The sequence below is a fragment of the Salmo trutta genome, chromosome 38, assembly GCF_901001165.1.
Source record: "Salmo trutta chromosome 38, fSalTru1.1, whole genome shotgun sequence".
Lineage (NCBI taxonomy): Eukaryota > Metazoa > Chordata > Actinopteri > Salmoniformes > Salmonidae > Salmo > Salmo trutta.
In genome coordinates, this window is record NC_042994.1 from 8,130,492 (window position 1) to 8,146,489 (window position 15,998).

Genomic DNA, 15,998 nt, shown 5'->3' on the forward strand with positions numbered 1-15,998 from the left:
TACATTCCTACCTACTTCTCTCATCATTAACAAAATGAACAAAAGCTCTCTAATTGGAAAGTGAACTGCGAGAGTGAATGGGTCTACTAATGGAGTTATCTATTGCACATTTAACTTCTAATGAACAACCTAGGCTTTGATAGAATCATCAACACATGTAACGCTAGATGAATCAGAAAAGATGCTCACTTAAAGCTGAGAATAATTGATTCATCTAAACTGAGATCCTGCATATTTCTTCGATTCATTTACCTAGCACGACCAAGAGTGGAAAACCCCTTTCCATCATACCACGGTTAATCCTGTGTCTGAATAAGATTAGAATCTCATGAGTAAATGGTTTACATGTTTTCTTCATAGATGTATTAAACCTCGCTTGATTGGTCCATTACCACCATAATGACTGCATTACCGCTTAAAAATGACTACTTTATCGTAGGATCCACCCATTCGTCGATGTACGATGTCATTTGGCTTGGTTGAGATCTCCCGTGACTGAGTGCACATAGGAAACATTACTGTAAAAGGTTGAGTTTGGGTCTAATGTGTTACAGCGCATCGGTCCACTGGGCACACACTGGTTGAATCAACGTTGTTTCCACGTCATTTCAATGAAATGACATTGAACCAATGTGGAATAGACGTGGAATAGACGCCTGTGCCCAGTTTGGTATGCTCGCTTACTCCACGAGGCAAGTCCCAGTTTGGTATGCTCGCTTACTCCACGAGGCAAGTCCTTTAAAAACCCCATCAGAAAGACACAACAAGCCCAGAGATACGGTCTTAATAACGTCTAGTCTTTATTGGTGTGCGCCATACATCAGCAGTAAGGTACAGAGTCAGAGCATAGTCTATCAATTACATTCAGATACTAAGCGTTTACACGTTTTCAGTTATTCAGTTTAGCATGGTAGCTGTTGCTCTTAACGCTAGAGAGAGAAAGATAGTTGAGAATAAAACATCCTAAACATAACCACACGTAGACGCACATGAATCCCAACTTCCACTTAAGTCATATTTTCACTTGCGTTGATATCTATGGGAGGCTAAGTGGAAGTTTAACTTGAAGTGCAAGTCAGGATTCATTCAGCTAGAAAGCGGCTGGTGTTTTAAGGCATTTTGACAACACTATAGCATTCATTCCATGTTTTGTTTTGTATTATTTGTCGGTTTTGGTTTTGCGTGGCAACGGGTATTCAAAAACAGCTCTATTTTGTACACGAAAAGTGTTTTTTGTCGCACACGCATTTTAGAAAAGTTTGGCAGTGCTGCAGTAGTAGTAGTGAGGTTTGTTGTAGAGGCTTGTTGCAATGGTATTTTGACACCTGTGACCCTCTTGATTACGTTGAAGTCATAGCTATTTTAAACTTATACCTGTGGTTGTGTACAAGGCTACTTGTATCTGTACTTGTACTTGCACTTGCACTCATATTTGTACTAGTCGATGTAGCTGTGCTTGTACTTGCAACCAGTTTTCCTCTGTAAATTTCCTTTACATTGGAGCTCAAGAATGAAGGAAACGGTAGGCCAAACTTTCTGATTTTCCCAACCTGATTCCCCACTATGAGTTACCCTAGGAAACTGTCCACATATACAAACACATACAACTCCAGACACTCAGACACTTAGTAACGCAAGCCTCGTGTAAAACAACGGCAACCACATCTCCACCAATCAACAGCTTTCTGTAGTTTGTTGTACAATCAGTGGTTTCCATTCGCAGGGTGAGTGAGTGAGTGCAGCCGGTCAGGGTTTAGAGGTCTGTGGCAGACAGTCAGACAGACATAGATACAGAGGTAGCCTAGGTCTAGATTTGTTTGTGTTCTCTTGCCAACTCTATGTCAATGAGAGACAGTGAGTTGGCAACATAGCAGAAATAGACTGGCACTCAAGCTAAGATACGTAGGAGGTAAGAAGACAGAAGTAGTTGTGATGAAACCTGGCAGTGCACAAGAAGGAAACAAAAGGGCTGCCTAGTTTCTTTACATACAGATTTCTATTGGTGAGATCATTCATAATCGTTCACAACAGACATAATATTTCCTTCATGGCCGTATTTTTCAGAGGTCATGGTGCTTTAAAAGCATCATGGTCGGGTCCATTTTTCTGGACTATTGACTTGTTTTTGTTTACTTGTTTGTTTGGCTTGTTAGTTGTTGTGTTCCTAAGGCGTAGTGTCGTGATGTGGATCTGTTCGGAGGCTGGACATCGCTGTTAATTCAAACGGGCTTCAGGAGTCTGCAATGGAAGGTGGGAAATCTAGTTTATGCATACCATTCTGCCCGACACACCCTATTGGACCATGTAGAAGCCCATGCATTCGTGGTAAAACGTCATTCGCTACCTACGCATTCTCTGTGATTGATTGAGCCTGTCGTGAGAAAGAGAATTTAAAGGTAGCTCATCTTCTCTCTCTCTCCCTCTCTGTTTAATTTCCTTTCTCCCTGTTTCTCAGAGTCCCACACCTCCTACTTTTCTTTCCACTTCTCCCATTGCCCCTTTTCTTGTAACCAGTCATGGCCTGCACAAACTGATCGTCAGTACAAATGAAATCTCATCTAGATCGATATATAAGGGCCCTGAATAGGACCCTCATCATGACGAACATCCTCATCATTCGCAGAATCATCACACAAGAACCAAGCAGTGTAGCTGAGGACAATGTCAGCAGCGTGTGTCGAAGTCACATCCTGTCTAAATGATGGCATTCATCTCATGTCTAACCTACTGGCCAACTAAGCACGTACAACCTCATGTTCTAAAACCAGTGTACATGGCGATGTAAAACACTGGCAATGAAGTGTGGAACCTAGCATCCCATTGCTTTCCTACTATATGTTATGAGTATGTGAAAATGAAGTATGGCCCTCTAACAATCTGTCACCATGCAAGCTTGAGATATGCTACATACATCATGCAAATAACAGTTTGATTATTAACTAGTTTCACTTTCAGGCTGAAATGTCAGGCGGTCTATTCAAACGTCAATCAGCGCTTACACTAAAAGGGCATTATCATCATTTTCACAATTTCACTGAGTTATTCCAACCTCATAGTGTGTAAACATTTAGAAAACACCGGAAAATCACATTTCTGACTGGACTGGGCCTTCATAGAAGTTTGATTAATTGACATGAAGAGCAATCTTGGAGAGTGATTCTGCTTTTGGTGGAACCATTGTTGGTTGAGCTCTGGTTCTGGTGTAGAAGGGGTGGCGGTTTAAACAACGCGCTGTTGTCATGTTGTCATGCAGATTTGAGTGGACCGGGATCATAAGGCAGATGCTATTGACAGTGACGAGACCAGGGTACGAACAAGCCTTTTAGATATACTCTGATTTTGTTACTCGTGATGTTTTGTCTGAAAGCATTGCATTGAAACTCAGAGTTCGCAATATTATCTGCGTTGTAGATAAGGCAAAAATGGCTCCGCAAGATCACAGATCTTTTTTTGTTTTCTGCCGAGTTTGAATAACTGTGTGCTCCTTTAACAACTTGATCGATCTCTAGCTCTCACCTCCGTACCATACAAGTGCTTTCATTCATATTGTGGTATGTGGACGTAGTCGACGTATTAACAACAGTTAACAAGCTGATATGTTTCGGATTTTTGTTTTTCGTGCACAAATTCAAACTCTCGCACACACATCCGCCCCTCCCCCCATGGAATGTGTATAGAGAATATTATCATAGGCGGTGGCTGTAGTGCATGATTGTTTCTTGAACTGAATGACATCTATCACAGCTCGGTGCCAAACTAGCCTGGCGTCCCAAACTGATTTAGCTGTGTTTCACTGTTGTTTCTAGTGTGTGCAGCGCTCAGTCTGGTTAAACCAGGCTAGTGCCATACAATAGCGCGAGCCCAAAGTGAGAGTAAACTGTTTTGAGTATTGTACTGAACTGTATGTTCCTATCACCACAATAACCTACGTGTCTCCTGATAGGGCCAGAAGTGTGCCTGTAACTACTTTGTTATTGTCATAGTAAGAGAGTAGAGTGGAGAGAACTACAGTGATTGGTTGTTGGATAGTGGTAGGTTACACAGTAGTAGTAGTAGAGTCTAAACTATAACGGATTCCTCTCTGAGAATACCCCTGTGAAGGGGGGGAGGGGGATGGGGAGTAGGGGGGAGGGGATGGAAGGTGGAAGGTTAAACCTAAGGGAAGGGGAGAGTCTAGTTTTTCTGGTTGGTGGGGTTGGCGTCGCTGGCCTCCTTCTGGTCTCCGTCGTTGGACCCCTTGCCAGACTTGCTCTGCCCATCCTCCTGGTCCTTTCCCTCGTTCTTCTTGGAGCCTCCAGAGATGGTGGTGTACCTGGTGGTCTGGTTGTAGCTGCCCATGCTGGGCAAGTCCACGTCGCCGGAGGAGGTCATGTCGGAGGACCTGATGTTGGAGGACCTCATCTCGGAGGACCTCATGCCGAAGGACCTCATCTCGGAGGACCTCATGTTCATGCTGGGGCTGGAGTAGGTGATGCCTGTGCTGATGCGGGTCTCTTCCCCTTCCAGGAGTTTCCTGAGGAGAGGGGGGGAAGTGTTAGGGAGTGTGACGGAGGGAGGGATGAGGGGAGAAGAAAGCAGGGTCAGAGGGAAGAGGGAGAGGAAGGAGAGATGTAGAGAAAGAGATAGCGGGAGGGGAGGAAGGGAGAGAGATAGGGTTGGTTAAATACAGGTTAAAATATAAACGAGTAACGTGACCAGCCCATGCTACCCCAGGAGAGTAATGCTAAGTCACCTCAGGGCATGTGGCTAAAGACTTCTAAATCTATGTCATTGATTTATCAGGATCTTTAAAGTGATGCTGATCAAGTGTTGGTCATGCAGGTTTTTAGGCACGACATTTTCAAGCTTAATAAATCTACTGTAACTATATGAAAGCTAGAATGTCAGTTTGTATGTTACAGTAATACAGCATTGTGATGTTATGATTACAATGATGAATGTTATGATTATAATGATGAATACAAGCTATGAAAATGTATGTATGACTGTAAGTGGCTTTGGGTAAAAGCATCTGCTAAATTGCATATATTATTACATATGATTATATTAAGTACCTGTATGCAGCAATTTCAATATCCAGCGCCATCTTGACATTCAGCAGGTCCTGGTACTCCCGCAGGTGACGAGCCATCTCGCTCTTAGTGGTCCTCAGGTCATTGTCCAGCTCGGCCATGTTGTCCTGGTAACATATTGAAGTAGAAACAAATTGTGAAACAGTGGCGACCCTAAAAGTGAATTGTGTTGATATAGGCTATGTTTTAATATAGCCTACCTTTCTTCTGAGAGTTGGTGATGTCTGACTCAAGAGAATAACGATAACAATAAGACGTATGAATTGGATTTTAAATAACCAAGAACAGGCCACTCTCCAAAGAATATTTAATCACTATGTACAGAGACGCACTAACGCCAAATAAAATACGGTTATAAGAGAGCATTCAATGAGTTCCTCAGTTACTAAGTACAACACAAAGCAGTTACAATGAGAGGCGCGTGTGTATTTAAAATTAGAACAGTGGTTTTCAACTTCCAAACTCAAAAAAAAGCTAAAATACGCTTTCAACCGCAGCCCTATGACCGGTGACAGAGCGTTTTATCACGCCACCGGAATAGTTTCAGCACCATGGAGAGTGAACAGCTCCTATTGTCATCTCAACACTTTTATTTTACAGCTCTCATGTTGTACATTTTAGTAAAACAATTTAATAGCTCTAAAATAATGTTATAAAGCTAAATTCCCCAATTTTATTACAACGGAAATAGTGATTTTCTTTAATCAGAATAATTATTATTTTTGCACATGGTTAAACGCAACATCTTTCCAAACTAAACAGTTCTTTATCTCTTGCTTTATCCTGGACATGTTTGTAAACAAACTGCAAAAAAGATAAGCTCACATTTGAACTTTTAAGTGTATTTAAAGTAAACAAATAATGTCTTACCTGGTACTGCCCAATCTCCTGGTTGTGCCTCTCCTCCATCTCGTTGAGCTGCCTTTCCAGGGACTCGTTGGTTCCCCTCAGGCTCTCGATCTCGATGGTCTTGGACTGGAGCTGCCTCCTGAACTCATTGAGTTCCTCCCGGCTGGCGCGCATCGCCTCCTGGCTACGGGTGGCCTGCTCATTGAGGTCAACGAACTTCGACTTGTACCACTCCTCGGCGGACTGGAGGTTCTTGGAGGCTATGGACTCGTACTGGCCTCGGATCTCCTTCAGGGCAGAGGTGAGGTCAGGTTTGGAGACCTCCATCTCCACGGACACCTGGGCGGCTTGGATCATGTTCATGAGCTCGGCCACCTCCTCCTCGTGCACCTTCCTCATGAAGTTGATCTCGTCGAGGAGGGATTCTACCTTCTTCTCCAGGTCTAAACGCACCATGGTGGCGTCGTCCACGTCCTTCTTGAACGCCTTGAGGGTCTGCTCGGCTTCCTCCCGCAGGCGGTACTCGTCCTCGTATTTGCCGCGGAGCTTCTGCAGGTCCTCTTCGATGTTGTCACGCTCGATGAGGATCTGGGACTTCTCACCGTTCACCTCATCGAGCTGGGAGCGCAGCTCGCGGATCTCCTGCTGGTACAGGTCCGCCAGGCGCGAGGGCTCCGTCTGCCTCTGACGCAGGGTCACCAGCTCGGTCTCGAGCACCTTGTTCTGCTGTTCCAAGTTGCGGACCTTGTCGATGAACATGGCAAAGCGGTCATTGAGCCCCATCATCTGCTCCTTCTCGTTGGTGCGGATGATTTTGAACTCATTGTTGAGCACCGTGCTCTGGGCGAAATCCAAGTTCTCCATCGGCATGGGCATCTGCGAGTAGGACCGGCCAGAGGACCTCTTCTGGTGGAAAGAGGAGCCCAGGTTAGAGCCCATGCTCCGGGACTGAGAGTGGGAACGGTAACCGCCGCTGCGTAAAGAGGCATTGCTCATGCGGGATGGAGAGCTGGAGTAACGGGGAGACTCCCCGAAAATCTTTCGGTAGGAAGAGGCGGAATTGAAGTCAGATCCGTAGCTCATCTTGGCGAGTGATGAAAGGGAGCAGAGCAGGGGGCGCGTCTCCTTTTTATAGGGGGACCTCCCAACGATCTATAATGAATGCCGGCTGACGTCAACCTCTAGCCTGCCCAACTGGCCACTTCAGATGTCCCAGGTAAAACAACCTCTAGCTTGCCCAACTGGCCACTGCAGATGTCCCAGGTAAAACAACCTCTCATCAAATACCTTAAATATACTGAGTCATTGATTATAAGCACGTTTAAAGGGTTAATAACCACATTTATATTTGTGATTAAACTCACATCTAAGGAGCCGTACCTATTGTGGACACTAGAGCCGGTAGATGGAACTGTCCGGTTTGGCGCAGTGCTGATATCAGCAAGAAATATTTGATCTCGTTTTAGCCACTCACCTCTGAGGAGACTGGACACATTGTACTAAACTATGTTTAATGTTGTTCTAAACCTGTGTAATTTTCATTCTCAATACTATTGGACTTGGGATGCGTTTTTAGGCTGCCTAACACATTTATTCTGTAGCCTAAAACCGGTAGTAATGCTGAAATGTATATTATTGTAGAAGGTGAGCCTGACGTGTTACTGCCATGTGTGAGCTACTCCTCCCATTACTGAAAGTAATAAAGGTCCTTCTACATAATTTGACACTACAATTATGAACCATGAACTATGAATCGTCTTGTCTCTACGTTAATAGGCCTACATCAGATATTGTCCTGCAGAGGATCCAGCACATTTCTGACATATGGCTAGATTTAGTTTGTAAATATCCCTGTATCATCCTTAGTCATCATGCAGCTTTCCAGAATCAGACCTCTCTCCACACCTCCCATGGAAATGGGTGTGTGATGCTGCCCTCTGTTGACGCAACTCATACTGCACGGCACCAGAGTTTGGGATGGGACAGCTGCAGCTAAATACACGGCTAGGTGCATGTGGTTAAATGGATGGATGCATGTAGACAGTGTTGGGTTTATTTAGCCTGGTATTCTAAATGACTTTAGCAGACATTTATATCTTTAAATATGACATGAGATGGATGATAGACAGACAGATTCTAATGCCCCGTGGGCAGATTATTCACCCATCTACTATTGGGTCAATCATACGCTATGGCATTGTTACTGTACATGGATGGTTTGGTAACCTGACGGTGCATCTCACTTTTACATGGTTTGGTAACCTGACGGTGTAGCTTATTGTTACATGGTTTGGTAACCTGATGATGTAGCTTATTGTTACATGGTTTGGTAACCTGACAGTGTAGCTTATTGTTACATGGTTTAGTAACCTGACGGTGCAGTTCACTGTTACATGGTTTGGTAACCTGATGGTGCAGCTCACTGTTACATGGTTTGGTAACCTGACGGTGTAGCTTATTGTTACATGGTTTGGTAACCTGATGGTGTAGCTTATTGTTACATGGTTTGGTAACCTGACGGTGTAGCTTATTGTTACATGGTTTGGTAACCTGATGGTGTAGCTTATTGTTACATGGTTTGGTAACCTGACGGTGTAGCTCATTGTTACATGGTTTGGTAACCTGACGGTGCAGCTCACTGTTACATGGTTTGGTAACCTGACGGTGCAGCTCACTATTACATGGTTTAGTAACCTGACGGTGCAGTTCACTGTTACATGGTTTGGTAACCTGATGGTGCAGCTCACTGTTACATGGTTTGGTAACCTGACGGTGTAGCTTATTGTTACATGGTTTGGTAACCTGACGGTGCAGCTCACTGTTACATGGTTTGGTAACCTGATGGTGCAGCTCACTGTTACATGGTTTGGTAACCTGATGGTGTAGCTTAATGTTACATGGTTTGGTAACCTGACGGTGCAGTTCACTGTTACATGGTTTGGTAACCTGACGGTGTAGTTTATTGTTACATGGTTTGGTAACCTGACGGTGTAGCTTATTGTTACATGGTTTGGTAACCTGACGGTGCAGTTCACTGTTACATGGTTTGGTAACCTGACGGTGCAGCTTAATGGTACATGGTTTGGTAACCTGATGGTGCAGTTCACTGTTACATGGTTTGGTAACCTGACGGTGTAGCTTATTGTTACATGGTTTGGTAACCTGACGGTGCAGTTCACTGTTACATGATTTGGTAACCTGATGGTGTAGCTCACTGTTACATGGTTTGGTAACCTGACGGTGCAGCTCACTGTTACATGGTTTGGTAACCTGACGGTGCAGTTCACTGTTACATGGTTTGGTAACCTGATGGTGCAGCTCAAAGCCCAAATCTTGAGACTGACTAAGACAGCAGGGAAGATTATAGGCATGACACTTCCCTCCTCTCTCCAGGACAGGGTCATATCGGACCCCACACATGCACTGAACACAGAGTTCCAGCTGATGCCACCGGGGAGGTGTTATAGGATGCCTAGATACAGGCTGAACAGATATAAACATTATTTTGTCCCCCTGTCATTAAAACGGCTAAACAGCCTGCCTGCCATGCACGTTCTAACGTTTTGTGTGGGTGGGGAGGGGGGTGTATGATGGGGTGTTATTCTATCTATGTTGTGTTAATTTATTCTATGCATTTATGTGGAAGCAGCAGCAGTCTCTATTGTCCAAGTCTGCATTGTAGGCCATTTTATTCTAGGCCTAGGTCTACTTACTGGAGCCTATTCAGCAAAATAATAGAGAATAGAGAAATGATTTGCCTAATAGAAAAAGTATAAAATGTCAATAGATTGATTTGGAAAAACAAATTAAAGTTTGCAATAGTGTTTGCAGTAAAACGTGTGAAATTACGAAATCACAATTGTATTTTTATTCTAAATACATTTAGTGAATGAAAGGAATTGCAACAGTAGTCTCATTGATGGCCCATTGATGATATCAGAATTGTATTCAGCCTAAAATCATTACATTTCAATAATACAATTTATGTCCCTCCCCCTTACAGCAGAAAAACGCCGCCCACTGCCTCGGTAACAATCCACTGTCAGTAGAGAGCTTTTCCAAGAAATTGCGAAAGAATCATATCTCCACGGACTGTGTATGCATAACGTATCTACTTGTTCTCCTGCGAGTGCATTTCAGATACTTTTTTCGATTTTGTTCCACGTTGATCGTGTATGAAGCGCATGCTCAGATTATCAAACGGTGCAGTTTTTGCTTTATCGAGGAATACAGAGGTGAGTGTATGTAAAATCGGTCACAGAACACCCGTTTTTGTTCTATTCTACTATAGACAGTCTGCCACTTTGGCTTTTCCGTGAAGGGGGAGCAGATGTGAATGGTTGTTTTGTAACCTGCTAGCTAGCTTAGCATAATGCTAATAAATGCGACAAAATAGTTAAATTGTGGCTTAGCTAACGTCCATTTTGTAAATTGCCTAACGTTAGTATTTAATGCTAAACTCCCTAATCAGCAGTTAGCTGACAAGGTAGCTATAACTAGCTACATTACTAGCTAACCCCCTTGGCGACCTGCAAGCAAAGAAAAGGTGATTAGACAGAGACCATTGTTTGTGCTGGCAAGATAAGCGCATAATGACAAGCCCTCTGCGAGCTGAGCCAATAATTAAAAGGTAGCTACAGTATATATTCAGGCTAACAATGCGCTAAACCTAGTTATTGAAGATGCAATATGTAACTTTTTTGGGGCGACCCAACCAAATTCACATAGAAATACAGGTTATAGATCTTTCATTATTATTATTGAAAGCAAGTCTAAGAAGCTGTAGATCTGTTCTATCTGCGCTTTTCTATGCTTCCCGTTCTTAAGTTTCGGTTTTGTATACCAGCTTCAAACAGCTGAAAATAATATTTTTGTTTGTGGAAAATATATTAGATGGTACAATGATTCTTTACACAATGACTGGTTGTTTTGTCACAAACTAAACTCAGGTGAAATATTAGCAAGTGATTTATGCATATTGCACCTTTTAAAGCACATACCTAGCTACTGAATTTAAAATGTGACCTAGCTAACTAACTTATCACTTTTTGTTGGCCACAAAATTGCTGTTAGCTACCATACTAGCTAGCGTAGCTCAGCTGGTTATTGCTTGCTACTCAAATGGAGTAGTTACTGCTAGTTTACTTGGCATTCTTTTTACCTTGTGTTGATTTGCCCATTCCGTTAGCAAACGTAAAAAGTACTTAGTTGCTACATAACGTTAGCTATCTATTTGTTTCATTAAAAACATATCTGGCTTGGTGCATCATCAGCCAATCCGACATTGATTGGTCTGACAAGGCAGGTCCAGTGTTCCCTGTAGGACCTTGGACCAAGTTTGAACACTGTATACTTTTCTATTGAGGATAAAAAATATTAACTTGGTCTTTGATTGTATAGCCCATTACAAAATGTTAAATAAAGCTATACTCTGCATTTCTTCACTGGTTTGTCAAGGAGCATAAGGCTGGAATAGGCAAACTTTTATCTATGCCAAAAATGCCAAGGGCTGTCCTTGGCCTCCTTAGAAAACTTGCTCAGTTGTGTAGTTCACACTGTGATGTCACTTTGCCTAAACCCAGTTTCAGAGCATCTCATCAAATGCCACTTTTCCCTAGCACAGCTGAGAGCGAGGAAACTCATGGTTGCTGGGGATAAGTCTTTCCCTCGCCCTTAGCCAGCAGATGTGACCCGCTTGCTTACAGCTGCACTAGGGTTGGACAGCATTCCTGTGTATATTAAGACACCGTAGAGCTGACGTGAGGTATTGCTCAGAAAACGTACCTCAATCCAAGGATGAGAAATGTGTTGTACTCTGAATTGTCCCAATATCCCAACTGTTACACCATGAGAAGATTGAACGAGTGCTAAAAACGAGCACTCGTTCAATCTTCTCGGTGTAACAGTTGGGACAATTCGAAGTGCAACACATTTCTCGTACCTGGATTGAGGTACATTTCCCGAGCCTTATCTCACGCCGGCACACAGTGTGTTAATATACAGGAATTCTGTACAACCCTAGTGCAGCTGTAAGCAAGGTCAGATCTGCTGGCTACCTCACGCTTCAACCCCTCAAGGTTTTCTCGCTTGTTTGTGTATTGTGTCATTTGCGAATTGTGTGACAAAGAAAAGCTGACCTCAGATTTTTCTCCTGCCCCCTTCCCTAGTCTCCTGGGAGATAGCGAAGGCAGTTAATGTTAAAAAAAAACCCTGCTCATTCTCTGGAGAGATGGCTAAAAACATCTTTCCCCTGAGAATTTTACGCTGCTAAACATTGAACAGATGTGCATGCTGGCGCTGAAGGCTCTTTTCATTTCTGTTTATATCATTAAAAATAATAAAAAAAATAAATGTGTTACGCCTACCGTACAACCCAATTTCGTCTCACGTGTGCTGGGTTTAATCTAATCTACCCTAGCTCTTTGTCTCTCAAACTGAGTAGCCCAGGAGGAGTGACTTTCTTCCACCTCGGTGGCCGACTGTTTTTTCATTAGCCACAGTCAGGATGAGGACAGTAATTAGTCTTACATTCATCCCCTCTTCTTCTAACTCATTACCGAGTCTTGCACATAAATGGCCTGCATAGTGTGAACATTGACAACACACGCTGTTCGATTTCTTTAGTCGTCAAGAGTGACTCAAACCAGGGATGCGTCCCAAGTGGCACCCTGTACACTATATATGGAATAGGGTGCCATTTGGTACACAGACTTGGCCTAGTGTATTTTAGGGATTTGATAAGATTATTGTGGCTCTTTTGTTCTGTCATTGACAAAACAAACAGCTGGTGTGACTGGAGCACTAGGCTCTCCCCGCCCGGCGGCTCTCCCCACCCGGCGTCTCTCCCCGCCTTAGAACTTCAGAATTAGTCTAAATGCAGCCGGATTTCAGGCAGAGGCTTGCAACTGTGGCTCGTTCATACAGGTTCCACAGAGCTAGTGTAGTGAACTCTTTGAGAGTTCATACTCCTCCTGTTTGAAGATTTCAAAGATATTTGACGCTAAATAGATAAGCCTATATAATGTTCAGTTAGGCATATGCTCAAAGTGCAAGAAGAGGAAACTGCAGAATCATGTCAAAGTGAATTTCTCTTATTTTCTCTAGATTGACTTTCAGAGGATTTTAAAGATATAAATATGACCACTTCATGGAGCGACAGACTGCAGAACTATGCAGACCTTCCAGCTAACATGGACGGGCTGGCCATGAAGAAGTACCGCAGAGAGGCTTACCATAGGTATGTATGGATGGGCACTGTCAGTGACATATTAGTTACCACAGTTATGGATACTGTCAGGGGTGACATGTTCCCATAGGTATGTGTGTATGTACAGTACCAGTCAAAAGTTTGGACACCTACTCATTCAAGGGTTTTTATTTATTTAGACTATTTTCTACATTGTTGAATAATAGTGAAAACATCAAAACTATGAAATAACACATGGAATCATGTAGTAACCAAAAAAGTGTTAAACACTCTTGGCATTCTCTCAACCAGCTTCACCTGGAATGCTTTTCCAACAGTCTTGAAGGAGTTCCCACATATGCTGAGCATTTGTTTGCTGCTTTTCCTTTACTCTGCGGTCCAACTCATCCTAAGCCATCTCAATTGGGTTGAGGTCAGGTGATTTTGGAAGCCAGGTCATCAGATGCAGCACTCCATCACTCTCCTTCTTTGTCAAATTGCCCTTACACAGCCTGGAGGTGTGTTGGGTCATTGTCCTGTTGAAAAACAAATTATAGACCCATTAAGCACAAACCAGATGGGATGGCGTATCGCTGCAGAATGCTGTGGTAGCCATGCTGGTTAAGTGTGCCTTGAATTCTAAATAAATCACTGATAGTGTCACCAGCAAAGCACCGCCACACCATCACTCCTCCTCCATGCTTCACAGTGGGAACCACACATCCAGAGATCATCCGTTCACTTACTCTGCGTCTCACAAAGACATGGCGGTTGGAACCAAAAATCTCTCATTTGGACTCATCAGACCAAAGGACAGATTTCCACCGGTCTAATGTCCATTGCTCGTGTTTCTTGGCCCAAGCAAGTCTCTTCTTATTATTGGTGTCCTTTAGTAGTGGTTTCTTTGCAGCAATTTGGCCATGAAGGCCTGATTCACGCCGTCTCCTCTGAACAGTTGATGTTGAGATGTGTCTGTTACTTGAACTCTGTGAAGCATTTATTTGTGCTGCAATCTGAGGCTGGTAACTCTAATGAACTTATCCTCTGCAGCAGAGGTAACTCTGGGTCTTCCTTTCCTGTAGTGGTCCTCATGAGAGCCAGTTTCATCATAGCGCTTGATGGTTTTTGCGACTGCTCTTGACGAAACTTTCAGTTCTTGAAATTTTCCGCATTGACTGACCTTCATTTCTTAAAGTAATGATGAATTGTCGTTTCTCACTGCTTATTTGAGCTGTTCTTGCCATAATATGGACTTGGTCTTTTACCAAATAGGGCTATCTTCTGTATACCACCCCTACCTTGTCACAACACAACTGATTGGCTCAAACACATTAAGAAGTAAATACATTCCACAAATTAACTTTTAACAAGGCACACCTGTTAATTGAAATGGATTCCAGGTGACTACCTCATGAAGCTGGTTGAGAGAATGCCAAGAGTGTGCAAAGCTGTCATCAAGGCAAAGGGTGGCTACTTTGAAGACTCTCAAATATAAAATATATTTTGATTTGTTTAACACTTTATTTGGTTACTACATGATTCCACATGTGTTATTTCATAGTTTTGATGTCTTCACTATTATTCTACAATGTAGAAAATAGTAAACATAAAGGAAAAACCCTTGAATGAGTAGGTGTGTCTGAACTTTTGACTGGTACTGTATGTATGAATGGATGGATGGACACTGGGAAGCTAGCCTAGCGGTTAAGAGCTGTGGGCCAGGAACCGATAGGTTGTTGGTTCTGTTAGGGTTTGTTCCTTACGTCCTTCCCTGTCAATCATTGGTTCATTGGTGAAATTAGCATTATGACTATCTTTAATTAAATCATTGAAAATTCTTTATTAATGCAATTGCAGACAGAAGTTGACAATCAGGAACATAGCACGCATGTTTCTGAGTAAGTTATGCATCAAACAAAGGGTCTGAAGTTGTTTTATTAAACCGAAGTCCCGCTTTAGTGATGTCACTGACTACGTCATTACCTTTTTACTCCTGAGACCAAAACCCTGCATCCATAGCTATACAAACATAGAGTTTCAGTGTTTATCTAAAAGCTAGGCAATAAATGTCCCCTCCCCAAAGTTGATTTATTGTGGGATGTCTTGAGTAGTCTCTTATCTCCCACAATCCCCTGGGTCTTCTTTAGAAAGAAAGAGCAAACAACTGTGGAACAATTCTAAAACTACATGATGTGTGTATATATATATATATATATATATATAGATATAGATATATATATATATATATATATATATATATATATATATATATATATATATATATATATATATATATATATATATATATAGATATATATATATATATATATAGATATAGTTAATCTGTAGTCTAGGACCCTATAAATGTAAGGAGGGAGGGGTCTTACCCCTCCCCTTCTATGAATAAAGCATAATAAATTATTCTAATACATCAAACATTTTGGTACAACCCTTTTCATGACCCCTAGGTGAACCCGACAGTTCGAATCCCCAAGCCGACTAGGTGAAAAATCTGTCGATTATGCCCTTGAGCAAGGCACGTAACCCTAATCGCGCCTGTAAGTCGCTGTGGATAAGATCGTCTGCTAAATGACTAACATGTAAATGATGTACAATAAGATTCCGTTATATTAAGCTACTGTTCTGTATGTAGCCAGGTATTGTGTGTCACTGTTTTCTTGAGTCATTAGTCTACTTCAGATAATTACAGCAGCAACATATGACAGGAGGCTATGATACTACTTGGTTGTAAATGTGTTAACCCAACCCTCTCTTTGTAAATGTCTTTCAACATGGGGTAAACACATTTCCACTTAGCCTAATTCTCTGTTCACACCTTCATAACCACTCAGTATGTCTTGTAAATTGCTGTGGATTTGAATGCGGTGTAG

The 15,998-nt window shown here is 42.5% G+C and overlaps 3 protein-coding genes across 3 annotated transcripts in view; 1 reads left to right on the forward strand and 2 right to left on the reverse strand.

Moving 5' to 3' along the window:
* Nucleotides 1-776: 776 nt before the first annotated feature.
* LOC115178346 (alpha-internexin-like) lies at nucleotides 777-7,994 on the reverse strand. The gene is made up of 3 exons (XM_029739492.1): nucleotides 5,943-7,994; nucleotides 5,055-5,179; nucleotides 777-4,513 (listed from the first exon to the last, which is right to left on the reverse strand). Exons 1-3 carry the CDS (start codon nucleotides 7,002-7,004, stop codon nucleotides 4,174-4,176), a joined length of 1,527 nt encoding a protein of 508 aa, XP_029595352.1. The 5' UTR covers nucleotides 7,005-7,994; the 3' UTR covers nucleotides 777-4,173.
* Nucleotides 7,995-8,099: 105 nt separating this feature from the next.
* On the reverse strand, nucleotides 8,100-9,422 carry LOC115178347 (myosin light chain kinase, smooth muscle-like). The gene is made up of 2 exons (XM_029739493.1): nucleotides 8,616-9,422; nucleotides 8,100-8,291 (listed from the first exon to the last, which is right to left on the reverse strand). The coding sequence occupies exons 1-2, from the start codon at nucleotides 9,420-9,422 to the stop codon at nucleotides 8,100-8,102; spliced, it is 999 nt and encodes a 332-aa protein (XP_029595353.1).
* Nucleotides 9,423-9,945: 523 nt separating this feature from the next.
* Nucleotides 9,946-15,998, forward strand: part of LOC115178345 (cytosolic purine 5'-nucleotidase) — a 28,910-nt gene continuing 22,857 nt past the window's right edge. Inside the window, exons 1-2 of the mRNA XM_029739490.1 lie at nucleotides 9,946-10,156; nucleotides 13,026-13,158. Coding sequence (XP_029595350.1) covers nucleotides 13,058-13,158 — 101 coding nt within the window. The 5' untranslated portion in view covers nucleotides 9,946-10,156; nucleotides 13,026-13,057. The remainder of the gene's footprint in view (nucleotides 10,157-13,025; nucleotides 13,159-15,998) is intronic.

Coding starts and splice junctions, on each gene's coding strand:
- LOC115178346 (XM_029739492.1), bottom strand. CDS start 7,004: ATGAGCTACGGATCTGACTTCAATTCCGCCTCTTCCTACCGAAAGATT. Junction 5,180..5,942: donor AGGAGATTGGGCAGTACCAG/GTAAGACATTAT, acceptor ATATGTTACCAG/GACAACATGGCCGAGCTGGA. Junction 4,514..5,054: donor ATTGAAATTGCTGCATACAG/GTACTTAATATA, acceptor CCCTCTCCTCAG/GAAACTCCTGGAAGGGGAAG.
- LOC115178347 (XM_029739493.1), bottom strand. CDS start 9,422: ATGTTTATATCTGTTCAGCCTGTATCTAGGCATCCTATAACACCTCCC. Junction 8,292..8,615: donor ACAGTGAACTGCACCGTCAG/GTTACTAAACCA, acceptor CTGCACCGTCAG/GTTACTAAACCATGTAACAA.